A 12,940-nucleotide genomic window follows, 5' to 3' on the forward strand; every position below is an offset into this window, starting at 1 on the left:
AGTGAAAAGATAACTGTTGCCATTGATAAGAGCACTTCTTTCATTTTACTTCTTTTCAGACTGTCTCCCTTCATTTCACACTATCATGCTCCCCTCCAACTCTCAATATGCCACACAGTCACAATTGTACTTGAGGCAGATGGACTGAAGATGACAGAATACAGCAACGATAAAATAAATGAATTAAAAGAGTTGTTCAGAAAAAACATGGCTGCTTTCTCCTGAGAACAGCACCACACGTCTATGGATTGTGTTTGGCACAGTATGTGAATGGGGTTGAGCTGCAATAGGAACATGTGAACAGTTTTGGTGTAATTTTCGGATGTAAGGCTGCTTGCCCACTATGAGTTTGTCAAGCGTTTTTGCCGCGGAATTTCCGCAGCGAAAACGCTTAAAAAACGCTTGGTAATACGTGCCCCATGGTCCCCAATGATAATCCGCATGTGCTGTGCACATGCTGCTGAAATTTCCGCTGCGGATTATCATTGCAGAAAAATCCGCAGCATGTCCATTATTTTTGCGGAAACAATCATATTAGCCCATTTTGTTCACCATCTAGATAAAAAGAAAAGCCAGCCACAGTGCCAAGAGTAGCTGCCAACAGTGATACTATACTGATTACATCCATAGTACTTCCATTACTGAGCCAGCAATTGATCATTCTCATCTCCTCCTATACTGCTATGACTGAGATGAGCTGTTCCTAGTCAACCCACTCCTCCTGTAAACCTAGCAGTGATATATTTCTCATAAGACTCTGACGTGTTCTATTGGGCTAATCGGAAGCCAATGATACCCTGGTCCAACCATTAAGACTCCCTGGACATGTTGGTGGTTACACAGGACAATGCTCAGACTCTTGGACTGTTGTGCTCGATCTTGGACATTTTGGGAGCATAGATTTATGGTTAATAATAGCAACACAGAAAAATGCAAAAGTCAAGATTGGTTTGTAATGAATGTAATAAAATAGTGCATGGATACAATATATCAGACAATACAAGCAAAATATCACGTGTAGGCAAGAGTATGGGTCACTTAGCATTGTTTCAGTCCTAAAATATCAAAGGTGACAACGTTTGAGAGTAGAATCTTCTGCGCTGTAGAAATCATGAAGATTATGGTGGATTGTGTTGAGAAGCAGTCAGCAGTGACTTGCTTGTCTGCATCCCAGATATTAAGGCCCTGATTCATCAAAGCGATTATCCCAGAATTCTGACATAAATCGCTTTGAAAAGTTGCAAAATATTTGCTTTACATGAAGATGCACAAAAATGTTGCAACTTTTGGCGTTTTCATGACAGTTTCACGTGACTTCACCTAAATGGGTGGAGCTGGGGCGGGACAGGAGTGTGACACCGCAACTCGTCTAATTAATGACAAGCTGTGGCGTACCTTATGCCAGAAATCTTACTGCAGTCCTTGACTGGAATAAGATTTGTGGCACGGCACACACCACTTTTCAGATTTTCTTGATGAATCAGGTCCCATATTTCTTCCGTTCAGCTTCTTCAATTCAGCTGTGAGATTGTTAAATTCTTGGGATTTGATTTTGTCTGCAAATCTTCATGAATTTTTGACAATTCCGAGAAAAATGATGCAAATATTTTGGTCCCCTGGATGTAATTAGATCTGCAATAGAATAAGACAACACAATTGTTAAAAAAAAACATGAAGATCTGTGGACCATCCAATCTGTTTTCTTCAGAATAGCGTATTATACATTTATGTTCTCTCTATATCATCGGATAGCACATGGATTAATGTTCACTAATAGAACTGTTTGGAGGAAAAATTTTGTGAAAAAATTTGGTCTAGTAAATTATTTTAACTGCTGATGTATAACATCGAATGTCATGCGGATGTAGAAAAGTAACATGGATGACACGCGAATGGCATACAGATGAAATATGGATGAAAATCAGTTATTTTTTCAGGATGAAAAGCGAATGAATTATCAGACACTTGCCTGAACCTAACCTTAACCCCTTCACGATCTTGTAATTTTCAGTTTTAGTTTTTTTCTCTTTTTCTTCCCAGAGCCATAACTTTTTCATTTTTTTTGTCAATTTTAGCAGAAATCATAATCTCCTATGAATGCTGGCATTGGGCTGACGTTCATAGATCTGCAATGACGAGCACGGGGGTCTTCTACAGAACCCCGGCTGTCATGACCACCTATCGACGTCCAGCGATCATGTGACACGGGCGCCGATGAGCATGTTTTATGATGCGCTTCCGGCGCACTCGAGTTAAATGACGCTGTCAGAGATAGACAGTGGTTTTTAACATGTTAACAGCCGCGGGTGGATCGCTATTAGAGGCGCATGACATCTGATCAGACCAGCTGTCATGTGCCTGGAAAGATGTGGGCTCAGTGCTGGAGCCCACATCAAAGGGGGGTAGACGACCCTGGACCTACCTATACATCCAAGATCGTAAAGTGGTTAGACTGACAAATTTTTCATCGACAATATTCCGACTAAGGTCCAATTTTCACGGACTGACATAATGAAGAAGGTGAAGAAACTTTTTTTTTCTTGCACTCCACCCTCCAAGAAAATCAGATCCCACTCTGATCACATTCTGATCAAACTCTGATAAGAGTCTGATTACCATAATTGAACCGATTTTCTCAGATGGAGAGAAAATGATTGTCTGCACCTGAAATTATACAGGTGCATCTCACAAAATTAGAATATCATCAAAAAGTTAATTTATTTCAACCAAGTATTGAGTGCATTTACTGAAGTATATATAAAGTATTCTAATTTACTGAGATAATGACTTTTGTGTTTTCATTGGCTGTAAGCCATAATCATCAACGTTAACAGAAATAAACACTTGAAATAGATCACTCTGTTTGTAATGACTCTATATAATATATGTTCACTTTTTGGATTGAAGAACTGAAATAAATTTACTTTTTGATGATATTCTAATTTTGTGAGATGCACCTGTACTTAGTAAATATCAGAATTCAGCTATCCAGGTTCACGAGGATAAAAGGTGTGGTAATTTACTGAGAAAATTCAAGAATTGGTGATACCCCCTTCCTGAAGCCATACTCCAGATAAGGGAGTGGTCAGACGGCCGTATAACACAGACGCCATCGACTCTGCTGACCGGAGCGTGACAGCTTCATAGAAATATAGGCTGTTATGCTCAGGTCAGGAGAGCCGATGGCCAGTCCGTGCACTGCAATGCGATAGTCTGTGTTATACAGCCGTCTGACTGCGCCCTTACCCAAACCATACCCATTAGATAGTTGTCAGCTGACCTCAGACCTTCTCATGAATGCTCACATAAACCACATATCAGATTTAGTAATTCATGTTTCTCACCTGCTAATTTTTTCATTCTGTGAGTGTTCTCCATCATCTGCACCACCAATAGGAAGCATCATTACTCTCTTTTTGGTCAGATCCTGAAAGGTCCGGGCCAGTGGGATAGTAGATCCATCCCTGATCATGTCTGGGTTAACTCCAAACACTGCAAAGTTCAGCAGAGATAATCATTGTGCTAACTAGAGCTTTATGAAAGATAGTAAGGACACCTTTGTAATATTATGATGGTGATGGTTTGACACTGATATTAATAAACTGAGAATCATCAGATTTGTGGAATAAATAATTTATTTCAACTACTCTTCGACCGCCAATAGACTAACAATGGATAGTCTGCATATGACTCAAGATTATACAGCTACAGGAGCAAGAAGATGGCTGTCAGACACAGCCAGACTCCCCATAGAGAAGGCAGAGATGGTTTATTACCATCTCTGTCTTCCTATTCTCTAAATACACTAACATTGTTTGTACAATATAGAAAGCACTAACAATGCTTATTTCAGACCCAGCAATCATATGATCGCCGAGTGCCTGTAGAATCCTGGCATATGTAGTTGAAGCAGGAGTATAAAGTTGCCCTGTATCTTAGGCGAATATGCTTGCCCCAATTGCAGGGAAAATCCCAAATATACAAATTTCAATGTTGAAATGGCCCCAAGTATTTATTACCTTATGTGGTGCACAATGTGTGAAATAAATGGCAAATAAAAAAAAATAAAAATAAACCAAAATGAAAAAAAAAGATCCCTAACCTGAATCACTGCTTCTAGCCCCACTCCACAAAAAAAAAAAATGTCCGACAGATAAAAATAAAAGGAACACAATTTAAAATGTATTTTAGTTGTCCTTTGAGATTGTGAAAAATAAAATAAAAAAAAATTGAAAAATAGACAAGTAGAGAGCTATAAGGGAATAAGAAAAATAGACAAGCGTATAAGCTCATATGTATGCAGTTGTCAATTAACTTTAAGACACCTTGCAGTATAGGTATGAGGACTATGTACACTGCTCAAAAAAATAAAGGGAACACTCATATAACACATCCTAGATCTGAATGAATGAAATATTCTCATTGAATACTTTGTTCTGTACAAAGTTGAATGTGCTGACAACAAAATCACACAAAAATCATCAATGGAAATCAAATTTATTAACCAATGGAGGCCTGGATTTGGAGTCACCCCCAAAATTAAAGTGGAAAAACACACTACAGGCTGATCCAACTTTGATGTAATGTCCTTAAAACAAGTCAAAATGAGGCTCAGTATTGTGTGTGGCCTCCAGGTGCCTGTATGACCTCCCTACAAGGCCTGGGCATGCTCCTGATGAGGTTGCGGATGGTCTCCTGTGGGATCTCCTCCCAGACCTGGACTAAAGCATCGTCAACTCCTGGACAGTCTGTGGTGCAACGTGACATTGGTGGATGGAGCGAGACATGATGTCCCAGATGTGCTCAATCGGATTCAGGTCTGGGGAATGGGCAGGCCAGTCCATAGCTTCAACGCCTTCATCTTGCAGGAACTGTTGACACACTCCAGCAACATGAGGTCTGGCATTGTCCTGCATTAGGAGGAACCCAGGGCCAACCGCACCAGCATATGGCCTCACAAGGGGTCTGAGGATCTCATCTCGATACCTAATGGCAGTCAGGCTACCTCTGGCGGGCACATGGAGGGCTGTGCGGCCCTCCAAAGAAATGCCACCCCACACCATTACTGACTCACTGCCAAACCGGTCATGCTGAAGGATGTTGCAGGCAGCAGATCGCTCTCCACGGCGTCTCCAGACTCTGTCACGTCTGTGACATGTGCTCAGTGTGAACCTGCTTTCATCTGTGAAGAGCACAGGGCGCCAGTGGCGACTTTGCCAATCCTGGTGTTCTGTGGCAAATGCCAAGCATCCTGCACGGTGTTTGGCTGTGAGCACAACCCCCATCTGTGGATGTCGGGCCCTCATACCACTCTCATGGGGTCAGTTTCTAACCGTTTATGCAGGCACATGCACATTTGTGGCCTGCTGGAGGTCATTTTGCAGGGCTCTGGCAGTGCTCCTCCTGTTCCTCCTTGCACAAAGGCGGAGGTAGCGGTCCTGCTGCTGGGTTGTTGTCCTCCTACGGCCCCCTCCACGTCTCTTGGTGTACTGGCCTGTCTCCTGGTAGCGCCTCCAGCCTCTGGACACTACGCTGACAGACACAGCAAACCTTCTTGCCACAGCTCACATTGATGTGCCATCCTGGATGAGCTGCACTACCTGCGCAACTTCTGTGGGTTGTAGAGTCCGTCTCGTGCTATCACGAGTGTGAAAGCACAACCAACATTCAAAAGTGACCAATTATCAGCCAGAAAGCATTGGTACTGAGATGTGGCCTGTGGTCCCCACGTGCAGAACCACTCCTTTATTGAGTGTGTCTTGATAATTGCCAATAATTTCCATCTATTGTCTATTCCATTTACACAACAGCATGTGAAATTGATTATCATTCAGTGTTGCTTCCTAAGTGGACAGTTTGATTTCATGGAAGTTTGATTTACTTGGAGTTATATTCTGTTATTTAAGTGTTCAATTTATTTGTTTGAGTCGTGTACATGTTAAAATGCTTTCCCATAATATTTATTCCACATATTTAACTGGAAAACAAACCTTTTCTTATGGAAATTTTAGCTGCTTCATACTGAGGATCATTCACATTCGCCACCCACGGCATTGCTCTAATCTCCAGTGACACTGTAAGCTTGTTTGGGCTTTTTAGCTTAGCGAACACATCTTCCAGATATGTCTTCACCTAGGAAAGAGATTTTTTTTTTATTTAACTTTACTTTTTTCTGTATAAAATGTTACATTTGGTTGGACTAATGTACGCTGTTTGCTGGATGATTTTATACTATGGAGAGCTTAGATTGCACTGAACTATCACTTACTAAGTACTAAAGGAGTCCAATATATAGTACTAAGTAGGGCTAATAAGGGTACATGATGGTGTCCTAGTGTTGGTCTGTTTATTACGCCTAACAGAATTATTCGAGATAATGAGGCAATGTATATTTGAGCTGCAAACAGAGGATTATAAACTAATCCAAAAAACAAGGGTAAAGGTAAAAGCCTCCTTTTAATAGCTGTACATAGAAGTACTAATACAGCGTGCAAAAGTTATTGCAGTGAAAGAAGCAAATTAGTTCTCTAACCCAATAATATCTTACAACATAAATAAGAGATACAACATTTGTTTTAATAAACGATATCTTAGAAATATAATAGATCATAAATATTGGTTCTCATTTGTAATTAATCAGCTTATTACAGACCTACTATAGGTCAAGGATCTGATTAAGGCCGGGTTCACACAGGGCTGTTTTGTTACGTTTTTTCTTTTTCTTTTGGCCGAAGCCAAAGTTAAGGGTAAAAAAGTATTAGGAGAAGGCTTATACCTCTCCTCTTATCCTATGACTAACAAGGAATCTGTGGCACAACACTTTTATATGTTAAAGGTTTCATGCAGAATATGGCCTCCAAGTTGTATCAAGATGTAATACGACAACCATATACTTCTCTGTGGCCATACTTTTCCTATGCACAGAGTTTCATATGGACATAAAGTGCTGAAAGTTCCCCAGTGAGGATCTCTAGGGACTCTATGTGCCACCGTACAAGCTCCAAGCAGACAGATTTTTCCATTTTTGTGAAGCTTTATTTTTTTTGCTAACGTTCCTCCTATAACAATGTGTGCAAGTTGTGAAACTCAGCAATCACACCTTTATCTAATATACCGTATATAAAAACATATTTAAGCCTCACCAGCTTTTCTACTACAGGAATTTGCATGTTTGGAACTTGTCGAATTGAAAACTTTCCAATGACTTTTGAAGGTATGACAGTTTTGGTCCCAGTTCCAGCAAATCCTCCTTCAATTCCATGGATGGAAAGACTGGGATATCTCCACATGTGCTGTAGAATCTCTTCCTGCGTGAGAGGTGAAATGTTATTTTGGTGGCATGCAGAGGGTTAATTGCCAAATAGATTGCTGGATTGCAACAACAAAAACGCATTACCAATTATAGCCCCTTGGTGGCGCTTGGATCTTGCTTTTACATTTATTATTGGGTGTTCTCTTGCATGTTTTGGAATAAAGGGCTCAATATTGCGCAAGAAAATGTCTCTGCATTGGTGCCTGAATGTACGGCAGCAGTATGTTTTAATATACTGCTGGCAACACTAGTTCCTACCAGGGTGCCCGCCTCTCGCCCCACAGAGTTCTGCAAAAACAACTCTGGTTCTACAATAGCAGCCCAGTTTCTATGATCATTTTTTTCTCCATCTTCTCCTCATCCGAGAGAATCGGATCACACTGTGATCACACTCTGATCGGAGTTTCATCAGAGTGCGATTTCATAATCAACCCGATTCTCTCTGATGAGGAGACTATACGCTCGCGTGATCCTAGCCTTCGGCTGATTAATAGCAGAGAGACAAAATGTAGAAATATAGAGATTTGCATGATTATTGGGAATGAGTGTTCCTAGGAAAGTTTTCCAAATAATTGTGTAGTGCACACAGGCTGCCGATCATTCGACAAACAAACAAACGCTCTTGCTTAAAAACGATTGTTGTCGGCAGCACATCTGTGTAAACAGGACCTGTGCTGCCGAGAACAATGATATTCTATGCAAGCAGAATGATTTATTACTAATCATTCTGTGCACATCGTAAGCACGGTGGGCTATTGTACGACCACCAATCAGAAAACATGTAGACGATCGGTTATCATTTAATGCTGCAGATCGGGTGGAGTAAATGAGTCATGAAGCTGAAATCACAAAGAGCCGCATCAGTCCTTCCTTCATACTGTTACATCTCATGTTTGAGCATCAAAAAAAGATGCTTTTAGTCGGGTAGTAATTTTTATTTCTGCTTTATTACAGGCAGAGCATGCAGATCTCCCACAGCTCTTGAAAACTGGAGTTAGAGCGTAGAAGCCTACGGTGCTGTGGTGGTGACCCATAGGAGACACAGGTGCTGCTTCCCATGAAGTTTGACCAATCAGCAGTAATAACTGAAAGGAGAATGGGATGAAAGAAATCGGATATATCACTGAAAATGTCAGAGAAGGAATTGGGGAGAGGGGGAGGGTTAGAGCTGGTAACATGGATGAATCCGTTGCTGTGATTAGAAACTAGTGGGTGCCGTATCTGCGGTGATTGCAGCTGACAGAGAAAAAAACCGGGTGGTTTCCGGCACAACCGACTGGATAAAAAATATAAGTTTATTGAGTGAATTTAAAAATTAAAAACCTCAACACCTTTCTCATTTGACGTACTAAGATGCCCTTAGTCATAGGATGCCCTATGTCTAAGGACGCCCTATAACTAAGGGCGTCCTAGTACGCCAGAAATAAGTAAGGTGTTGAGGTTTTTAACTTTTAAATGGACTTTAAAATTCACTTAATAAACTTATATATTTTTTATCCAATCGGTTTTGCCGGAAATTACCCGCTTTTTACCCTAAAAATGTCAGTTTACCTTAGTATTGTATAAAAATGTGTTCACTTCGGTGTTATTTTTATGCTCCTCCATATCAAAATCTATATTTTCATATAATTTACTCTCTTCCTCACTTAATGGGGCAACATCATCATAAATTCCTGGGATGAGGATTCGTCCAGATGTATCTACAAGACTTGCTGTGAACACAAGAGATAAAGGGTTAAATATTGATGTTATTATTAAATAGTTATAATTTTATTATAGAGGAAGTTTGCTTCTCAGCCCATAAACAGTATGCAATATAGGACAATATTGGGCACCAAGCGGAGTCGGCCTTATACGTGGCATCTGATAATGCCCCCACTGATAAGTATTAACATAGTATTGGTGTTATATGAATCCCAGATTTGGTCATATGTAGGAGACCTTACATTTTTATTCAATTTGATGCACTAGAGGACACACTACACTGGTATTAACACTATGTTATCCTCAGTGGGGACTGGATATACTATATATATATGGCTCTAAGCTGAACACATTGTACAGGTCATACAAACCACTGGTTATTAGATAATGGATAATACTGTATAGTCAACATTACATTCCAGATACTATATAGCGCACTATACACTTACACCTCGGAGTGTCTATCATACATCAGATCTATAAGTAGGATGCCCTACACTTCCACCATTTTTTTTAATATGACTTTTTCACGGCGTATTTCAATCGATACATACATATACCCCATCATGTCTAACACAAAGTAAAATATTTGCACAGATAGGTAGAAGAGAATAATAAATGACATAACATACATCATATATTACCTAAAAGATATACTAGGTCTCTCATTGCTTCATGGATGATGCCTCCAAACGTTCCAGAATGTAAATCCTTTGTCCCACTTTCCACCTAAGAATAAATCAGGACAATACTATGGATAATCCAGAGACAGAGAACGTATAATTGGTGGAGAAAGGCTGAACTTGATGGACCCGAGTCTTTTTTCAACCCATGTAACATATATATGTAAGATGTAGTATATTGTGCGGAAAAATGATTTACTTGTTTTTCTCTTCTCCACAATATCTAATAATGTATTTATGTAGGGACAGCCGGATTATCCTGTGATTGAGGTCTTATTAGTTCTGTTCACACTTGTGTCACATTTACTTCTGTTTTTAATCGATTTGACGAACATGGGCAAGTTGGTAATCCACGGCCGCTATCCCCTATCCCTGTCCCCTATCCGCTAGCGTATCACCCTGCAATGATGATGTCCTGCTGGGCTTATAAATCAGAAGGGGCAACGGGCATTAAGGCAGGTAGGAGGAAGTTCGCAAGGCTCCTGTCCAGTGGCCACGGACTACTGACGTAATCATTGGGCCAGTGTCCTGTGAATCGATTCACTCATCTATAGTAAATATAACAGAACATCAGGTTTCCATTTTTTAACTAAGACAAGAAACCATCTTATAAGAAAAATCCCATCAAAATAAATTAACTTAGTTACTCAGGTTGAAAAAAGACTTAGGTCCATCAAGTTCAACCTTCCTTCCCCAATTGTACATTTTGTCACTAATTTAACTATAACCTACAATGTTATGTGTATCGAGGAAATCATCCAGCCCTTTTTTGAAAGCTGTTATAGTGTCTGCCATTACTATCTCTTGTGGTAGGACATTCTACAGTCTGACTGCTCTGACTGTAAAGAACCCTTTCCTATTTAGCTGCCGGAATCGCCTTTCTTCCACCAACTTGGTAAAAGGCTTGGTAAAAAGCGAAACTGTATGTAGCAGTAAAAGGAAAAAACTCTTTGATATCATGGAAACAAGAGACAGCTAAAATTTTCATTGTGAGATTTGAATTCAGGAGGCCAAAATCATTAAGAAATGTCTCATTTCATAACTGAACCTGACAACTTTGAAAATATGTAGAACGGTGTTATATGTACGGGAATAGGGTGATCAATTTCCTTGCTCATACTTACCAGTAGCTTGTAAAAAAAAGTCATAAGGAGGTAGCTCTGTGCTGATCTATTTGACAGCAAGGGGTTTATACTGGGGGGGTTTATATTGTGTTTGTGCATAGGGTGCCCCCTGCTGTCCCTGTGTCCCCCAGCCAATGCTTTTTTTCTGATATTTGCGGTTGATACAACAAAACAAATTCAAAATCTTATCTGCAAAAGTTATATAATTACCTCAACAAAGAAATATGCATTGCCTCTTGTTCCATATGTCAGTGCAGGCTTCCTGCTAAGCCACACATTATCAGAAATGACAACATAGTCAACATCTGAAAAGAAATCCTCATGTCCTTTAAGCAGCTCTTCTAAACCAGGAGAACCTGTTTCCTCTACTCCTTCTATGATGAACTTCAAATTTACAGGGATATCCTAAAGTAATAAAAAAATATATATTTGTGGGAAGTCTTTCATGTGCATTAGTTCAATAAAGAGACATTTCATCTAAAAGACACAGCATACAAATATTTATTATTGTCCATCTCTGAGAACATTTTTGGCAAGCCTTCAGTTTGCCAAATCCTAACCTTATGTAATGTACCCACCACTAGGATTCGTCTCTGCTTGCCGGTTCCAGCAGTCGCCACGAGACCTAAGGTATACAATTGGCATGGCTGCGGTTATATGCTGATTAGGTTTGATCCATAGATTCTATCTATCGGGAAGCGTCTGAGATGCTGGTGGACAGTGACCATATGCAAATCGCAAACTTACACAAAATTAGGGCTTGACAGTCAGCAGGGTTTGCTGAAAATAATCTCAAAGATGGACAACTCCCTTAACCTAATTTTAGTGCTTATATAGACTTCCTTATTTCATACAGAGAAATAGGCTAGGCTAATGCAAAATCTATACTAAGGCCACCAAAAATGCCAATGCAATGACTTCATATTCATTGAGTAATAACATAGGGTAGTTCTATCTTCTGCGGACAACCCTCCCCACACCTATCTCACTCCCTGACCACTCGATCAGACATAAAGGTGGGAAAACATTTTGAAACAAAACTACATCAGTTCTGAATTACTTTAAAGAAAAACACTTTGGGCCCGATTAATGAAGGGAACACCCTCAAATACCACAGCATTTTCAAATGCCACAAAACAATTTAATTTGCCCAAAAATTTCCCAATTTTTGATGTTTTTATGCGAGTCTCAGACAGCTTTGCCGAAAAGGTCAGAACATGGGTGGGATGGGGCTAAGCTTCATGAAAATATACACCCCTTCAATGGCATCAATTGTGCCAGAAATGTATTCCAATCACTGACTGGAGTAACAATTCTGACGGTGGTGCACAGCAGTTGTAAGATGCGAATTTTAATGTTGTGCGCCTCTTAATGAATTAGGTGCATCTCACTTTTGGGGTCCCATTGATGATTACTCGTGTGTGTTGTCCAGCCTTAAGTACAAGTCTGCCATCACTCTATGTGGCAGCAGACTTGTGAATCCTCACAGTGTGTGCACTAAAATGCTGTTAGGATTCTTAGGCGCCGAAAGCTGATGGTCACATGTGCATACATTTGCATATATATGGCCACGTGCCAACTAGACATGTCTGGCCTCGCTCAATACGCTTGCACTGAGTGAGGCTGTGCGAGTCTAGTCGGCACGTGACCACATGTATGCAAAATACATACTAGCGGTCACAAGCCCGCCGCTGGCACCAGAGAATTGTCACAGAGCTGTGAGGATGCGCAAGTCAGCAGTTCCTCAGAGTGACTGCAGACTTGTACCCGAAGGCCGGAGAACCCCTTTAATACATAGGGCCCTATGTATCCTAAATTTCATATCCACCACATATGTCCATCATGATGCAATAGTGTTCCAGTGTAAAGCTGGCATTAGACATATGATAAAAGCTGGCTGTCAGAGGCATAACTAAAGAAATATCTGACAGAACTTTTAGGTGACAACATTATAATCATGTTCCAAAACTAAAGATTCAAATTTCGAGAGATTGTCAATTATTATGTGTAAAAAAAAAAAACATCACCAGTGACCAAAATTGGGGAAAAAAATATCAAAATTGGCCTTTTCAGCTGACATAGAACTTATATTATGGCAAGTGTAACTTTGCAGACAG

General features: G+C 40.2%; 1 protein-coding gene across 4 annotated transcripts in view; it reads right to left on the reverse strand.

Annotated features, from left to right (window-relative positions):
• Window positions 1–945: 945 nt before the first annotated feature.
• Window positions 946–12,940, reverse strand: part of LOC141265635 (beta-Ala-His dipeptidase-like) — a 47,067-nt gene continuing 35,072 nt past the window's right edge. For all 4 annotated transcript variants that reach the window (XM_073678943.1, XM_073678944.1, XM_073678945.1 and 1 more), the window contains 7 exons: window positions 11,034–11,228; window positions 9,661–9,745; window positions 8,864–9,024; window positions 7,143–7,307; window positions 5,991–6,132; window positions 3,345–3,492; window positions 946–1,632 (listed from right to left, as the gene is read on the reverse strand). In XM_073678943.1, coding sequence (XP_073535044.1) covers window positions 1,512–1,632; window positions 3,345–3,492; window positions 5,991–6,132; window positions 7,143–7,307; window positions 8,864–9,024; window positions 9,661–9,745; window positions 11,034–11,228 — 1,017 coding nt within the window. In that variant the 3' untranslated portion in view covers window positions 946–1,511. The remainder of the gene's footprint in view (window positions 1,633–3,344; window positions 3,493–5,990; window positions 6,133–7,142; window positions 7,308–8,863; window positions 9,025–9,660; window positions 9,746–11,033; window positions 11,229–12,940) is intronic.

The sequence above is a fragment of the Phyllobates terribilis genome, unplaced genomic scaffold (genome assembly GCF_046119375.1).
Source record: "Phyllobates terribilis strain yellow unplaced genomic scaffold, ASM4611937v1 Scaffold_4__5_contigs__length_816908805, whole genome shotgun sequence".
Taxonomy (NCBI): Eukaryota; Metazoa; Chordata; class Amphibia; order Anura; family Dendrobatidae; genus Phyllobates; species Phyllobates terribilis.